The sequence below is a fragment of the Gallus gallus genome, chromosome 17, assembly GCF_016699485.2.
Source record: "Gallus gallus isolate bGalGal1 chromosome 17, bGalGal1.mat.broiler.GRCg7b, whole genome shotgun sequence".
Lineage (NCBI taxonomy): Eukaryota > Metazoa > Chordata > Aves > Galliformes > Phasianidae > Gallus > Gallus gallus.
In genome coordinates, this window is record NC_052548.1 from 11,050,480 (window position 1) to 11,066,225 (window position 15,746).

The following is a 15,746-nucleotide window of genomic DNA, read 5'->3' on the forward strand; positions in this document are numbered from 1 at the left end:
TTGATATTTGTAATCTTTGTTTTAATAAGAATTGTTATGGAAGCAGAGTTAAACAGTGAGAAACGCAGTTTTAATGATCTGTCTTTAGGATGACTTGATTGTATCCAGAAATAGCCATTGACCATACTTGCCCTTTTCTGTGTAATTTTTTTTTTTAGTGACTTTTGTCTTCATCTTTGCAGAATAATCTCAGCCTCTTTCGAAAGCTATTCTGAGGGTCGTCATCTTTCCACTAGTTCAGATCCTGATTCTGTAGCAAACAGGGAGGAGAGCTCACCATTTAGCTATCCATTTCATCTGACTTCTTTATATGATGAAGACATCATTGACTTGAAGTGAAGACAGACAAGACTGTTCCTTACTTCACCTTTTCTCACAACTCTGTGAGCTCTGTAGGAATGTCACAAGCAGTGCTTCTAGTGGTAAAATGTGGCTGGAAGTATTGGTGATTAATCTTTGTAAGTCTCATGTTGTTCTGGCTTGCTTAGCCTGGTTTGGTGAAGCTTACATCTTTGACGTCTGTATGTTTTCTCATCTCAGTTAATGAACCATTACTTTTCTGTGGTATTTTAAAGGTAGGTTATCAATGAGAGCTATAGGCTGAAATTGAACTAAATAAAAAGTATTACTTATTCTGAGCTACCTGAAGTAGCATTCCGTGAAGTTAATTGCTGTTACTAATGTCGTGAATTGTTTTACAACAGTGTGTGCAATGTAGGAAGAATTTTGTAATGAAAATCACTCCTTTTGTTGTTGTATTTTCAATCTTAAGCTAAAAAAACCCACAACTGTCTAGGCAAGATCTTTCCAAACAGTGCAGTCTGTCCTTGAAATGATGCAGCTGTGTTTTGTTCAATGAAGAATCAAGAATATTCTATAAAGATCAGGTGACATATGAACATGCTGTTTTCTCTGACCTGTCTGTGTACGTATTTTTAGAAGAACTTGAAAAATGTTTTGGCATTAAGAATCTTTGAGCAGAGGGAGTTTTATTTAAAAAACAAACAAACAAAATCTTCCTTAAAAATTTCAAGTCAAAATTATACTGTATTTCTCCATCTACTGGAATAACTTTTCTGTAATGCACCTTCGGATTTCCTCATTACAGCCAGAAGCCACCCCCTAATTTTCTTTCTGACTACAGAAAGATTCCTGTGCAGGCATCAAAATTTGTTGTTGTTTGCTCTTGCACCAACAATAGAATTCGGTGCTTCAGATTGACATTTTTCTAAGTGGATTCAGACTAAAATTTTACTGCTAGGAAGCTAGTTTTCTATGATGAAATAGCCATATAAAATCTTTTGTTTTGTTAAAGGACAAGATTTCATCATTAAGCTTGATTTTTTTTTTTTTTTACCCTTCCCTCTATGCCAAAAAGTCAATATTAAACAATATTTTGGAAGAGTTTGTTTTTCATAAAAATGTGATGTTTCCAGGCTTTTTATATATAAAGATGTGGGCTTTATTAGCAGGTATTTCTTGCTCCTTACGTAGACATGATTCTGTATCCTTGTTTTTTTTTTTTTAATGTAGTACATGTAAGCATGACAATCTGGTGATTTGTGCCTTTTGCTTCTGCCTGTCTGAATATGAAACTTTTGCAAAGTTTTTCATGCCCTGTTTATTGTATTATGATGGATTAATATCTCCACCTAAGAAAATATGCAAGGCCATAACTTGAAAGAATCACTTCTTATTCTTGATCAAGAAAAGCAGCAATAATTTTAGCAGTACCTAGTTCAGGAGCAGAAGCAGTATTAACCAGTGGCTGCTCATATCTTTTTTTTTTTTAGTATTTTGGCAACCATGGACATGTGGGGTGAGCCTTAATAAACTTCTGAAAGGAAGTACCACCTTAAACTCTTTGCAGGAGCTTGTAATTCTTTTTCAGAATGTTTCCAGAGACCCTTTAACCCAACTTATTTATCTGGTCACTTGAGGTTTAAGAAAAATGGGTCTGAAAGTATCGTATGGTCCTTATCCTGCTGGAAGTTGTGAACACTTTTGTGGGCTTAATGAATCCACTTTAGGAAGCACTGTTCGCACTTAAATATTTTTAGAAAGCAGAAGCATTGCTAATGTCTGAGTGTAGTATTTAATTTCTTTTGTGTCAGTGTTTTTGAAGTCTGTATCAGTTTGCTGCAAAACTCAGGCTTGATTTAAAAGAATATTTTAACTGGAAACCTTGCTTAGTGATTTTAGAATATCACATCTTGAATGTGCTGCAGAAGCTCACTTCTGTTATTCTAGCATGATTTAACATGAGTGAAGAACCTGAACAAACATGTTTAGGTATATCTTGAAAAGACGTGGAAAGACCCTTATAGATGGAACACTGAAGAAGAATAGAGACAGCTTGACAGTACTGGACCCCTGTGTCAAACTAAGACATGACTATACGTGGAGGGGGTATAAGGCAAGAGTTGCTTTCTTTAAGCAGAACCACAACAGTGCCAACAGAAAGAAGCTTTGTAGTTCTGCCTGTAATAGCAGCATTGATGACATCTAGCCAATACTAGAAAGTGGCAAAAGGATTGTAATGAATACAGCAGAAACTTGACATTTTATGCAAGACAAAAAATAAAAAGACTAGCTTCATGGTATTTATCTGGAACAAGATGTTGGAATAGTTTGAGGACAGAAACATAGTTCCTGTGTCAACTCACTTGTCTTAATGCTGCCTCTTCTAACTCACCAGCTGAATTTTATGATACAGCATGACTTAATGGATCAACTGTTATGTAAGTCACATTGGAAACTACCAGACCTAAAAGAATTCATACTCATATAGGACAGGCAAGATCTGAACAGTGGAAGAACTACCTGTCTCCATTCCTAATGTATGTAGTGCCTTAACAATACCACTTTTGCTTCTGTAATTGGTATGTCATATAGGTATGTAAGAACAATATTAGACCTAGTAAAAGGAGATGAAGAGGGGTCAGGCAATGCTGGGTTGGGTTTTTTGTGTGGTTTTTTTTAATATTACTCCTAGACGTGGTAACTAAGGCTTTATGGTCACATTCATGTCATTTACTACTTACAGTAAGAGTGTGTCCTGGAGTGTGGGTATAAGACAGGGAATGCGGTAGTTATGCTTGGATTTTGTTTGATGCAAGCTATGAGAACCAAACTGTGAAATTCTTTATGACATTTTTCTTACCTAAAAGACAAAGTAACACATAATGTGAAGCTGCTAGTACAACTGACAAATATACACTGTACAAGGATGTGGTTTCCGTTGACTTAAAACAGTCTTATCAGACTCTCACAAGTTATGTGCATCTTTGTGTGATGAGCTGTTGTCCTCAGAACTAGCAGTCTCAAAACAGGACAAGGTTTTAATACATCTGTAATCTTTCTTTCAGACCAATGTCAAGTGACCAGGGAAAATGAAATGGCTTCCTGGAAGTCTGGAATGGACTGCTATGCTGTTGTTCACTCCAGTGCCTTGAAGCCACGTTAGTTCCTTTCCTGTCTGGAATTGTCATCACTTCTGCACAGTACCTTAGTCTGACTAAGTTATAGGAATTTCCTGTAATGCACCTGTTTTACTTTAGTGCAAGCAGCAGGACTGAACAGGCAGCTAATTTAAAATGGATTTGTACCTCTTCAACAGCATCAGTAATAACATACGGAATCACAGAATAGGTAAAGTTGGAAGGGACCAGATGAGATCATCTAGCCCAAAACTCACCCCCAGATATCTCCATTCAAAACAGCATGAACTAGAGCAGCTTGTTCAGTATCACGTTATTGAATTTTGATTCAATTCAAGAATGAATAAGCAGCATTTTCAGTAACTCATCATCCTTCTATTACATTAACTTTATAACATGCCTATAAACTGTCACAACTTTGAGTGGGACTCAAGAGCCCTGGTACACGTTAGTTTATTCCTTCCCACGTGTATAATATGTGGCACTTAAGGCTGAGGCTTGATGAGTCCTTCCCAAGGTGTGCATACAGTTTGGCACTTAGGAACTTGTATGGCAAACAGGTATAGGACCAGAGAGATTACTGCATTTCAAAGGAGAAATGAAATAAAGATCTTACCTGTGTCCTAGGCTTGCAGAAGGGCTCCAAGAGAAGGGATCTCCAGATAAAGATCCTTCCTTGTTGGGAGTCAGCACTTAAATGGGGTCTAGGAGGGATGGAGCCAGGCTCCACCCCTTCCGGTCACTCAGGTGAAATTGCGTTCACCTGTGCCCCTGCAGCTGACTCAGCGCTCACCTCAGGTGGTCAATCAGAGGTTCAGGCTGTGATTCAACAGTTCCCATACAGAACTAAAGAACAGAGATGAACCTACCTGTGTTCCAGACTAAATGTCCTTTCTTTCCAGTCTCAGAAATAGAAAGTATGAAATGTTTCCTTCTGTAGAAAGAGAAACACTGAAGTACAACATGGCAACATGGAAGGGCTAAGTGCTCCCATGATGGCAAAAGATAGATTCCAGGTTGAATGAACGTATGTGATTAAGAACTTCAGTTGCTTGGTTTACAAAGGACAGGTGTGACCTATTCTCGTTACAATTGTTTCCTAGTTTGGAGCTGGTTCTTCTAATTTATTCTGGCTTTTTGTGTGTGTGTGTGTGTGTGTGTGTTAGTCATACTGACTAGTGTCATTATTAACAATTTTGATGTCATGTGCCCAGTGCTTGCTAATTTTGTAAAAGCACTTTTCTCAGAAATTGAGGCATAGCCTGATTTTGTGGGGAAACAGGTTATACTCTGAGAAATAAATACACTGCATTAACAATACGAGGAAGCTTCTGTGACAGGATGCAGCAAGCATGCAGGATAGAAAGTATGGATACTGTTACTACAATTGAGCACAGCCATTTCAGCAGTCTGCTTAATGCCTAGCTGCTTCACTTTATCGTTGCAGACCTGCAACTGACTGAGTACTTGTTTGCTACTGAAAATTATATTAGGATATGATCTGAGGAAAAAAACTGAGATTATTTTTTCTCTTATTTATTGCTCTATTACATAATTAACTGATCGAACGGAAAATGTTCTCTCCAAAGGTTTTTGCAGAAAGTGTAACTGACCTGCAATGGCAGCTTTAACAGAGACTTTGAATGTTAGAAGGCTGTTTTGTATTTCAGTAACCGCGGTGTTAAGACAGATGCTGAGTCTGTGATCAAAACCTCTTTACTATCACTTGTCTTAAATACCGATGTATTACCACTGTGTTTAATGTCATGTGATAGTGCATATGCTTTGTGTTTTAGATGTAGCATCTAAATAGAAACATTCCTACCACAGCTGGAAATGTTTTAAGTGCGCTTTATTGTTATTGTGGAGGAGGAAGAAATGATTTACTCCTTCATATGTAATAAATTTTACATCAGTTCTTCCTTTGACACTTGTAGGGCTAATAGATTTTCTAAATTCGGTTCAGGGATTACTATAGTTCTCTAAAAATGTTTTAAACCTGTTGTTCATTTAAGTACTGTTACACCCAAGAGATTGACCTTAAGCTCTATCCCTCTTTGCCAAGAACCAATCCAGGATGGGTTTGTTTCTGGGCCTTGTTGACTCAGACCTTCTCCAATGCTAGACTTTTACCCCTTAAGTTAACACTATAAGAGAGCTGGCGCATGCGCAGTACGGTATCGGAGCTACAGCATGCGCGGTGCGATCTCGGGGGTGGCGCATGCGCAGTGTTCACTCCGGGCTGGCGCATGCGCGGTGGCGTCTCGGGGATGGCGCACGCGCAACATTCACTCCGAGCTGGCGCATGCGCAGCACGGTATCGAAGCTACAGCATGCGCGGTACTGTCTCGGGGAGCGGCGCGTGCGCAGTGTTCACGCCGAGCTGGCGCATGCGCAGACCGCTCCCGAATATGGCGCATGCGCACTCTGGTGCCGTAGCTGGCGTATGCGCAGGGATCTCGCTGAGCATTAAATTCTCCTCGGTTAAGCCACGCCCCCTCGTCGGTTAAGCCCCGCCTTTTCGCCCCCTCCCGATTTCTGTTTGGTTTGTCAATGCTTTCAATTTTTTCACATTCCTTTTCCTGTCATAATTCTGTTTCTAATTCTTCTCATTCTCATTATTTCTCTATTTCTTATTTTATTCTCTCTTTCTCAATTATTTCCTACTATATTCTCATTCTTTCTATGCCAATTTCTTTTTTTTTCCAATTTCTTTGTCGAATTCCTTTTCTTTGATTCATTTTCTAATTCTTATCTTCCTTTATTCTAGATCTTTTCCTTCTTCTCCTTTTTCTAAATCTTTTCTCTTTTCTATTTGTTTCTTTTTCTTCTTCATATTCTTCCTCTTTTTCTATCTCTAATTCTTTCCCACGTTCAAATTCTTTTCCTTTTTCTAAATCTTTTTCTTTTTCTATTTGTTTCTTTTTTTTCCTCTAATTTGAATTCTTTTATCAATTCTTGTTCCTTTTCAATTTCTTTTTCTTATTCAAATTATTCTGTGTAATTCATTCTTCCAACTGTTTTTCCAATTCCTTTACTAGTTCTATTTCTTCTTCACTTGATAAATCTTTACCTATTTTTTTCCAATTCTAATTCTTTTTCCTATTTGTTTTCTATTTCTAATTCTGTTAATGTTTCTGATTCTGTCTAAACTGTTAGGTGTAGGCCTGAAGGAGTGATGGAGCATCTGATGGGGGTGTGAACAGCCCAGGGAACACAGGTGGAAGCAATTCCCCTGTGGGGTGGGAAGGGGAGGAGCCAAAGCCCACCCTGAGCTCATTTAAAGGCTGGAAGCTGAAGGGGGAGGATCAGTGCTTGGTGGTTGCTCTGGCTGTTTGGTAAGCACCAAAACAGTTTGCTGGTAAGTGCTGCGTATTACTTGGGGTTCTTAGAATGCTCACTATTTCTTCTTATCCCATGTTGTTCAGCACCAAATGTGAAGGTTTCTTCTTTCCTTCCAGGACTGGAGACTCAACCATCAGATGCCGTTGTTATTCCTGGTCTCCCCAGATTGCAACGTTGGATGTGCCCTGATCCTTGGAAAGGGGTAAGTGATTCCTTCATCCTTACCAGAAGGTGATCTCTACTTACCTTATCTTGTGTCCATCAGGTGGCAGTGGAGAGTTGTGACCCTCCCGAGCGGTGCAAGGATTCTACTGAGGCTCTTGGTGGACACAGTAGGAACCCACAGCCTGAGATGGACGCCAAGATCCACTCCTTCCTTTGTCTGGCAAGCTCTGCTGACCCGTGAGGTCATTCCCATGCTTGCAGAGGTCCTGTGGGCTTGGTGTTGGTTGTCCTTTGTGCTCACCTTGCTGTCACTGGCTGTTCTTCCTTTACCCATCTTTAGGGCTCCTCAGTTCTGGTGGGATCTCAGTACCCACTGCTGATTCCACCAAACCTTGATCTCTTTTTTTTCTTTTTGAGTTCAGTATTGTTTCTTTTACTTACTGTTCTTACTTGAAAGATATTGGTTTCTAGAGCCTTCTGTCAATAGGAAAACTGTAATGTAAGGGCTGGAAGCAATGATTGACAACCTGGTGCAGGATTTAAACAGCTGGTGCACAGGTGATGTAATTAACCTGGAGGTGGGACTGGGTGGAGCCAGAGCCCACCCTGAGCTCATTTAAAGGCTGGAAGCTGAAGGGGAGGGGTCTGTGCCTGGTGGTTGCTCTGGCTGTTTGGTTGGGTGAGTGCTGAGCCTTGGGAAGGGCTACGTTGTTGTTGTTTCTTTGCTTGATGCTGATCTGTTTGTTTTTGGTTCAGTGTTGAGCAGAAGGTTCTGGACACCAGGACTTCTTCCAGGCGGTGTGAGGACTCCACTGAGGACCTTGGTGGACGCAGCTGGAAGCCACAGCCAAGGCTGGACACCAACATCCACACTTGATCTTGTCTGGCAAGATGTATTGCTCCCAGAGAGTGTTCTTGCTCTTCCGGTGGTTTGATGGGATTGGTGTCAGTTTGTACTCATGCTCACTGGGCTTTCCAGGGGTGTTCTACTTGCATTACACCATCTTTCCCACCCTCTATTTCCAAGTAGGAGCTCCCCTTGGCCTCCATGTCTCGCTCTGGCCAGGCAGATGTGGTGTGCCAATGGTACACAGAGTCCAGACCCTGAGCAGAAGAACAGCTGAGGAGAGAGGCTGCCCTGGGTGAGACAGGAGAAGTGCCCCTTGAAGTGGGGGACGCCCCGCTGGTGCTGCCTCTCGCATCCACCGGCAGCATGTTCCTTTTAAATTATATTCTCTCTTCTGATCTCAGTTTGCTGCTCAATGGGGTTTAAGGATTGTTAGGGCTCCTCTAATCGGTGGTGTGAGGCCTGTGGAGCAGGTAATGGAACATCACGAGTCCCATGTTGGTGCATTGCTTGTGTGCAGGTAGGTTTGCGATGACTGTAGGAAGCTCACTTAGAGATTGAATGGGGTTGCGAGGGGCTCACCTCAATGCAGGGGGTCTGTTATCTCATCCCAATGAGCCTCATGGCTGATGATAGAGTGAGGTGCATCAGCCGGGACCTGAAGAACACTCCTGAACCCCAGTGGCCATTTGCTTCAACCTCACTCAGTATAATACAGTCTGCACCACTTGAGCATACTGACCACAGGTATTCTGTTCCTGTTTGCTGCTTCTCTCATGTATCTCCCTTACTGATTCGTCAGTGAAAATGGATCCCAGGGCATCACTCTCAGAGCACATCACGGCTGACTACCCCAGGGTCTTACTGTCATTTCTGTTTCAGCAGAAGATCTGGGTTTGTGTTAATAAAAAAGAAAGGGTTGTCCTCTTCTGGATGACTATGGTCGGGATCTCTCCATATAACTCATCCCAATTGTCAGGAGATGCTATTTGTTTCCTAATCTGTATGATACCCTGTATGATATTGGCCCTGCCTGGAAGGGAGGTTGGAGATTCATGATCCTTGAGGTCCCTTCCGACCCAGACCATTCTTCCTCCCCATGCCTCTTCCTCCCATCCCCTGACCCCCATTAAGTAGCTTATAAACAGCATTAATTATATCCCTAATGCTCCCTTGTGTCATCCTTAGAGCAGTGCACACAGGGTGCAGCCCTACATATGTGGGGCGGCGCTTTCATTACTGCATTGTGTCCAACAGGTGGCAGCGGAGAGCTGCGGTGCTCCTGAGTGCTGTAAGGACTGCTCGGAGAGATGTGCAGGTCTTCATGGGAACAGCAAGCAACCGAAAGCTGCATTTCCTGGGATGCCCTGGAACCCCACTTTGCTGACTGGTAATTGTCTGCCCAGCAGGTAAGGGCAATGCACACCCACCAGTGTTTACCCCTTACTTAGTGAGACACAAGGTAGGGTTCCCAGAGCTCCGTTCTGCACTTTAGGGTGCCCCAAAGGCTGCGTGTCCTATTCTTTGCACGTTCTCCTTGGCTCTGGCCTTTCACTGCAGTGTTCTCCTTCCCCTTGCCCTTGGTGTTCCCTACTGCATTCTCTTGCCCTGCTGTTTTTGAGTTACGTGCCACATTCTCTTGGCCGTTACCCTTGGCTTTCTTCGCCGCATTTGCTTTGGCATTCAGTTTTGGCGTTCCCTGCAGTGTTCTCTTGCCCTTCTGTTTTGGCGTTTCTTACCGTGTTCTCTTGGCCACTTCCTTGGCATTTCCTTCCACGTTCTCTTGGCCCTTACCTTGGCATTCCCTTGTCCTCCTGTTTTTGCATTCCATGCCACGTTCTCTTGGCTACTGAACTTCATTTTCTTCTGCCGTGTTCTCTTCAGCATTCAGTTTTGGCATTCCCTGCAGCATTCTCTTGCCCTTGTGTTTTGGCATTTCCTGCCATGTTCTCTTGGCCCTTGCCTGGGCATTCCCTGCAGTGTTCTCTTTGGCCTCCTGTTCTGCTGTTGCCAGCCACCTTCTCTTGGCCTTCTGCATTGGCCTTCCTTGCTGCATTCTCTTTGGCCTGCTGTTTTGGCACGGCCTGCTGTTTTGGCACGGCCTGCTGTTTTGGCACGGCCTGCTGTTTTGGCACGGCCTGCTGTTTTGGCACGGCCTGCCATGTTCTCCTAGCCCTTGCCCTGGCCTGAGCGTTCTATGCCACATTCCCTTAGCCTTCTGTTTTGGTGTTTCTTTCTGTGTTCTCTTGGCCTTTGCCCTTGGCCTTTCCTGCTGTGCTCTCCTTGCCCTTACCCTCACCTTGGTGCTTTCCATTGGGTGTTCTCCTTGCTTTTGCCTTTCCCTTAGCTGTTTGCTTTGCCTTTTCCCTGGCTTTCCGTGGGAGTTCTGCTTGCCTTTGCCTTTGGCTCTCTGGGATTGGCTGGGAGGCAGTGTTAATGTTAATCTTGACTGAACCCATAGCTTAATGTGTGCTCTAATGATAATTACATTATGGTATATACTTTGTGATACTTGCATCAAGTAACCTTAATCCTAATGGTAGTGTGGAAAACAACTGTTAAACTAACTGTAACTTAAAACCTATACACACCATTCATTATATTCCTAATGCTCCCTTGTGTCATCCTTAGAGCAGTGCACACAGGGTGCAGCCCTACATATGTGGGGCGGCGCTTTCATTACTGCATTGTGTCCAACAGGTGGCAGCGGAGAGCTGCGGTGCTCCTGAGTGCTGTAAGGACTGCTCGGAGAGATGTGCAGGTCTTCATGGGAACAGCAAGCAACCGAAAGCTGCATTTCCTGGGATGCCCTGGAACCCCACTTTGCTGACTGGTAATTGTCTGCCCAGCAGGTAAGGGCAATGCACACCCACCAGTGTTTACCCCTTACTTAGTGAGACACAAGGTAGGGTTCCCAGAGCTCCGTTCTGCACTTTAGGGTGCCCCAAAGGCTGCGTGTCCTATTCTTTGCACGTTCTCCTTGGCTCTGGCCTTTCACTGCAGTGTTCTCCTTCCCCTTGCCCTTGGTGTTCCCTACTGCATTCTCTTGCCCTGCTGTTTTTGCGTTACGTGCCACGTTCTCTTGGCCGTTACCCTTGGCTTTCTTCGCCGCATTTGCTTTGGCATTCAGTTTTGGCGTTCCCTGCAGTGTTCTCTTGCCCTTCTGTTTTGGCGTTTCTTACCGTGTTCTCTTGGCCACTTCCTTGGCATTTCCTTCCACGTTCTCTTGGCCCTTACCTTGGCATTCCCTTGTCCTCCTGTTTTTGCATTCCATGCCACGTTCTCTTGGCTATTGAACTTCATTTTCTTCTGCCGTGTTCTCTTCAGCATTCAGTTTTGGCATTCCCTGCAGCATTCTCTTGCCCTTGTGTTTTGGCATTTCCTGCCATGTTCTCTTGGCCCTTGCCTGGGCATTCCCTGCAGTGTTCTCTTTGGCCTCTTGTTTTGACATTCCCTACAGTGTTCTGTTTGGCCTTTGGTTTTGGCCTTCTGTGCTGCATTCTCTTTGGCCATTGCCCTTGGCCTTCTGCATTGGCCTTCCCTGCAGCGTTTTCATGGACCTTGCCCTTCATTTTGGCCTTCTCCTCGGTGTTCTCTTTGGTTTCTGTTGTGGCGTTCTCTGAGGCCCTCTCTTTGGGCCTGGCCTCTGAGGAGGTCTTCTCTTTGGTGTTCTCTGTGCCTTTGCTTTCCCTTTGCCTTGACATTGCCTTCCCTTGGGAGCTGTCTATGCCTTTGCCCTCTGTTTTGGTGTTTCCTTTGGTGTTGTTGTCTTTGCCTTGACCTTCCCTAACAGTCACTCTGAGCATTATCCTAATAAACCTAACCCTAATACCTTCACCTCAACCCTAATTAGCTCTTATCTCCCAACATAGTGCTAATCTGATGCAACGCCCTCAGCAAACTTACCAAGGGTGCACTCCATGCTGTCATGCAGGTCTTCAATGAAGATATTGGACAGAACAGACCTGAAGAGCACTCAGGATGGCATACCTGCTGCATTTAACAGGACTGAGCAGCACTCATTAGGCCAGGTGGTTCAGCTACTTCTTCATCTAGCAAGCAATGTACCCGTCCAAGTAGCCGGCTGCAATCTTTCAGAGAATTTCAAGGGAGAGCACATCAAAGGGTTTGCCTCACTCATGCGGTTGGGTCACCTTCGCTTTGAGTTTGCTAGCGTGGCTGACCCTAATCCCGTAACTGACATCCTGTAGCTGGACAGAGACCATTTGTGCTCCATCCAGGATGTTTGAGACTCACGGCCATGCTGAGAGTCACACTGATTTCAGCGTGTGCTGTCATTTTGCATCAACCCAATTGACTTTAGCTTTACAAACAGTTTATCTCAGCCAAATTGGCTTTAGCTTTGCAATCAATTGATCTCAGCCAAATTGGCTTTAGCTTTGCCTTGCTTACGGGGTTGGGTTAGCTTTGCTTTGTATGTTTGTACCGCAGGGCTAACCCAACCCCGTAACCAACGCCCGAGGCCAGCGGAGGCCATTTGCGCTCCTTCCCGGCCAGTCTGAGACTCGCGCCCCTTTGTGGCCATTCTGAGACTTGCGCTGATTTTGGCAGGTGCAGTCAATTGATCTCATCCAAATTGGCTTTAGCTTTGCAATCAATTGATCTCATCCAAATTGGCTTTAGCTTTGCAATCAATTGATCTCATCCAAATTGGCTTTAGCTTTGCCTTGCTTACGGGGTTGGGTTAGCTTTGCTTTGTTTGTTTGTACCGCAGGGCTAACCCAACCCCGTAACCAACGCCCGGGGCCAGCGGAGGCCATTTGCGCTCCTTCCCGGCCAGTCTGAGACTCGCGCCCCTTTGTGGCCATTCTGAGAGTTGCGCTGATTTTGGCAGGTGCAGTCAATTGATCTCAGCCAAATTGGCTTTAGCTTTGCAATCAATTGATCTCATCCAAATTGGCTTTAGCTTTGCCTTGCTTACGGGGTTGGGTTAGCTTTGCTTTGTTTGTTTGTACCGCAGGGCTAACCCAACCCCGTAACCAACGCCCGAGGCCAGCGGAGGCCATTTGCGCTCCTTCCCGGCCAGTCTGAGACTCGCGCCCCTTTGTGGCCATTCTGAGAGATGCGCTGATTTTGGCAGGTGCAGTCAATTGATCTCATCCAAATTGGCTTTAGCTTTGCCTTGCTTACGGGGTTGGGTTAGCTTTGCTTTGTTTGTTTGTACCGCAGGGCTAACCCAACCCCGTAACCAACGCCCGGGGCCAGCGGAGGCCATTTGCGCCCCTTCCCGGCCAGTCTGAGACTCGCGCCCCTTTGTGGCCATTCTGAGAGATGCGCTGATTTTGGCAGGTGCAGTCAATTGATCTCATCCAAATTGGCTTTAGCTTTGCCTTGCTTACGGGGTTGGGTTAGCTTTGCTTTGTTTGTTTGTACCGCAGGGCTAACCCAACCCCGTAACCAACGCCCGGGGCCAGCGGAGGCCATTTGCGCCCCTTCCCGGCCAGTCTGAGACTCGCGCCCCTTTGTGGCCATTCTGAGAGATGCGCTGATTTTGGCAGGTGCAGTCAATTGATCTCATCCAAATTGGCTTTAGCTTTGCCTTGCTTACGGGGTTGGGTTAGCTTTGCTTTGTTTGTTTGTACCGCAGGGCTAACCCAACCCCGTAACCAACGCCCGGGGCCAGCGGAGGCCATTTGCGCCCCTTCCCGGCCAGTCTGAGACTCGCGCCCCTTTGTGGCCATTCTGAGAGTTGCGCTGATTTTGGCAGGTGCAGTCAATTGATCTCAGCCAAATTGGCTTTAGCTTTGCCTTGCTTACGGGGTTGGGTTAGCTTTGCTTTGTTTGTTTGTACCGCAGGGCTAACCCAACCCCGTAACCAACGCCCGAGGCCAGCGGAGGCCATTTGCGCCCCTTCCTGGCCAGTCTGAGACTTGCATTTACTTCAGGTGGGCTGAGATCTGCTCTGCTGCTGAGGTGGGCTGCAGTACATAATGTTAGTGTGAATGTAATGTCATTTATTAGATGTGGATGCTTTTTGACCATTGTCTTGTTAGTCTGACATATGTGTTAATGTTAACCATGCCTTAAAATGTATGGAATATGTGGGTGCTGTGCCTGTAAACAGTGTCTTAGAACATGGAATTGTACAGAATAGCTGTTTGCGTTTGTCAACATCCAAGAGATTCTGTAACGTGGGTACATTTGTAGGAGTCATGTCTTGAGGAAAGAGTGCTGCAATAAACTAGTACTTGCGTAATCTAACTCTGTGGTGTGCCTTCATTCATCACGACCTTGACTTGGATTCCACTTGACGGTAAGTGGAAAAGGTAGGTGTACAGGTAAGATAGAATTAGAGGGTGGGGGGTTAGGGTTAGGGGTTAGGGGTTAGGGGTTAGGGGTTAGGGGTTAGGGGTTAGGGGTTAGGGGTTAGGGTTAGGGTTAGGGTTAGGGTTAGGGTTAGGGTTAGGGTTAGGGTTAGGGTTAGGGTTAGGGTTAGGGTTAGGGTTAGGGTTAGGGTTAGGGTTAGGGTTAGGGTTAGGGTTAGGGTTAGGGTTAGGGTTAGGGTTAGGGTTAGGGTTAGGGTTAGGGTTAGGGTTAGGGTTAGGGTTAGGGTTAGGGTTAGGGTTAGGGTTAGGGTTAGGGTTAGGGTTAGGGTTAGGGTAGGGTTAGGGTTAGGGTTAGGGTTAGGGTTAGGGTTAGGGTTAGGGTTAGGGTTAGGGTTAGGGTTAGGGTTAGGGTTAGGGTTAGGGTTAGGGTTAGGGTTAGGGTTAGGGTTAGGGTTAGGGTTAGGGTTAGGGTTAGGGTTAGGGTTAGGGTTAGGGTTAGGGTTAGGGTTAGGGTTAGGGTTAGGGTTAGGGTTAGGGTTAGGGTTAGGGTTAGGGTTAGGGTTAGGGTTAGGGTTAGGGTTAGGGTTAGGGTTAGGGTTAGGGTTAGGGTTAGGGTTAGGGTTAGGGTTAGGGTTAGGGTTAGGGTTAGGGTTAGGGTTAGGGTTAGGGTTAGGGTTAGGGTTAGGGTTAGGGTTAGGGTTAGGGTTAGGGTTAGGGTTAGGGTTAGGGTTAGGGTTAGGGTTAGGGTTAGGGTTAGGGTTAGGGTTAGGGTTAGGGTTAGGGTTAGGGTTAGGGTTAGGGTTAGGGTTAGGGTTAGGGTTAGGGTTAGGGTTAGGGTTAGGGTTAGGGTTAGGGTTAGGGTTAGGGTTAGGGTTAGGGTTAGGGTTAGGGTTAGGGTTAGGGTTAGGGTTAGGGTTAGGGTTAGGGTTAGGGTTAGGGTTAGGGTTAGGGTTAGGGTTAGGGTTAGGGTTAGGGTTAGGGTTAGGGTTAGGGTTAGGGTTAGGGTTAGGGTTAGGGTTAGGGTTAGGGTTAGGGTTAGGGTTAGGGTTAGGGTTAGGGTTAGGGTTAGGGTTAGGGTTAGGGTTAGGGTTAGGGTTAGGGTTAGGGTTAGGGTTAGGGTTAGGGTTAGGGTTAGGGTTAGGGTTAGGGTTAGGGTTAGGGTTAGGGTTAGGGTTAGGGTTAGGGTTAGGGTTAGGGTTAGGGTTAGGGTTAGGGTTAGGGTTAGGGTTAGGGTTAGGGTTAGGGTTAGGGTTAGGGTTAGGGTTAGGGTTAGGGTTAGGGTTAGGGTTAGGGTTAGGGTTAGGGTTAGGGTTAGGGTTAGGGTTAGGGTTAGGGTTAGGGTTAGGGTTAGGGTTAGGGTTAGGGTTAGGGTTAGGGTTAGGGTTAGGGTTAGGGTTAGGGTTAGGGTTAGGGTTAGGGTTAGGGTTAGGGTTAGGGTTAGGGTTAGGGTTAGGGTTAGGGTTAGGGTTAGGGTTAGGGTTAGGGTTAGGGTTAGGGTTAGGGTTAGGGTTAGGGTTAGGGTTAGGGTTAGGGTTAGGGTTAGGGTTAGGGTTAGGGTTAGGGTTAGGGTTAGGGTTAGGGTTAGGGTTAGGGTTAGGGTTAGGGTTAGGGTTAGGGTTAGGGTTAGGGTTAGGGTTAGGGTTAGGGTTAGGGTTAGGGTTA

At 45.2% G+C, this 15,746-nt stretch overlaps 1 protein-coding gene across 49 annotated transcripts in view; it reads left to right on the top strand.

Moving 5' to 3' along the window:
* The window catches only part of GARNL3 (GTPase activating Rap/RanGAP domain like 3), a 56,146-nt gene extending 42,127 nt beyond the window's left edge, over positions 1 to 14,019 (top strand). For 22 of the 49 annotated variants that reach the window (XM_040648995.2, XM_040649023.2, XM_040648997.2 and 19 more), the window contains 5 exons: positions 183 to 5,985; positions 6,600 to 6,801; positions 6,902 to 9,206; positions 10,498 to 10,649; positions 11,732 to 14,019. In XM_040648995.2, the coding sequence (XP_040504929.1) occupies positions 183 to 339 (157 nt within the window). In that variant the 3' untranslated portion in view covers positions 340 to 5,985; positions 6,600 to 6,801; positions 6,902 to 9,206; positions 10,498 to 10,649; positions 11,732 to 14,019. Of the gene's footprint in view, positions 1 to 158; positions 5,986 to 6,599; positions 6,802 to 6,901; positions 9,207 to 10,497; positions 10,650 to 11,731 lie in introns of those variants that run through there. The other 27 variants (XM_040648984.2, XM_040649021.2, XM_040648991.2 and 24 more) reach the window with 4 other exon arrangements.
* The last annotated feature ends 1,727 nt before the right edge of the window (positions 14,020 to 15,746 follow it).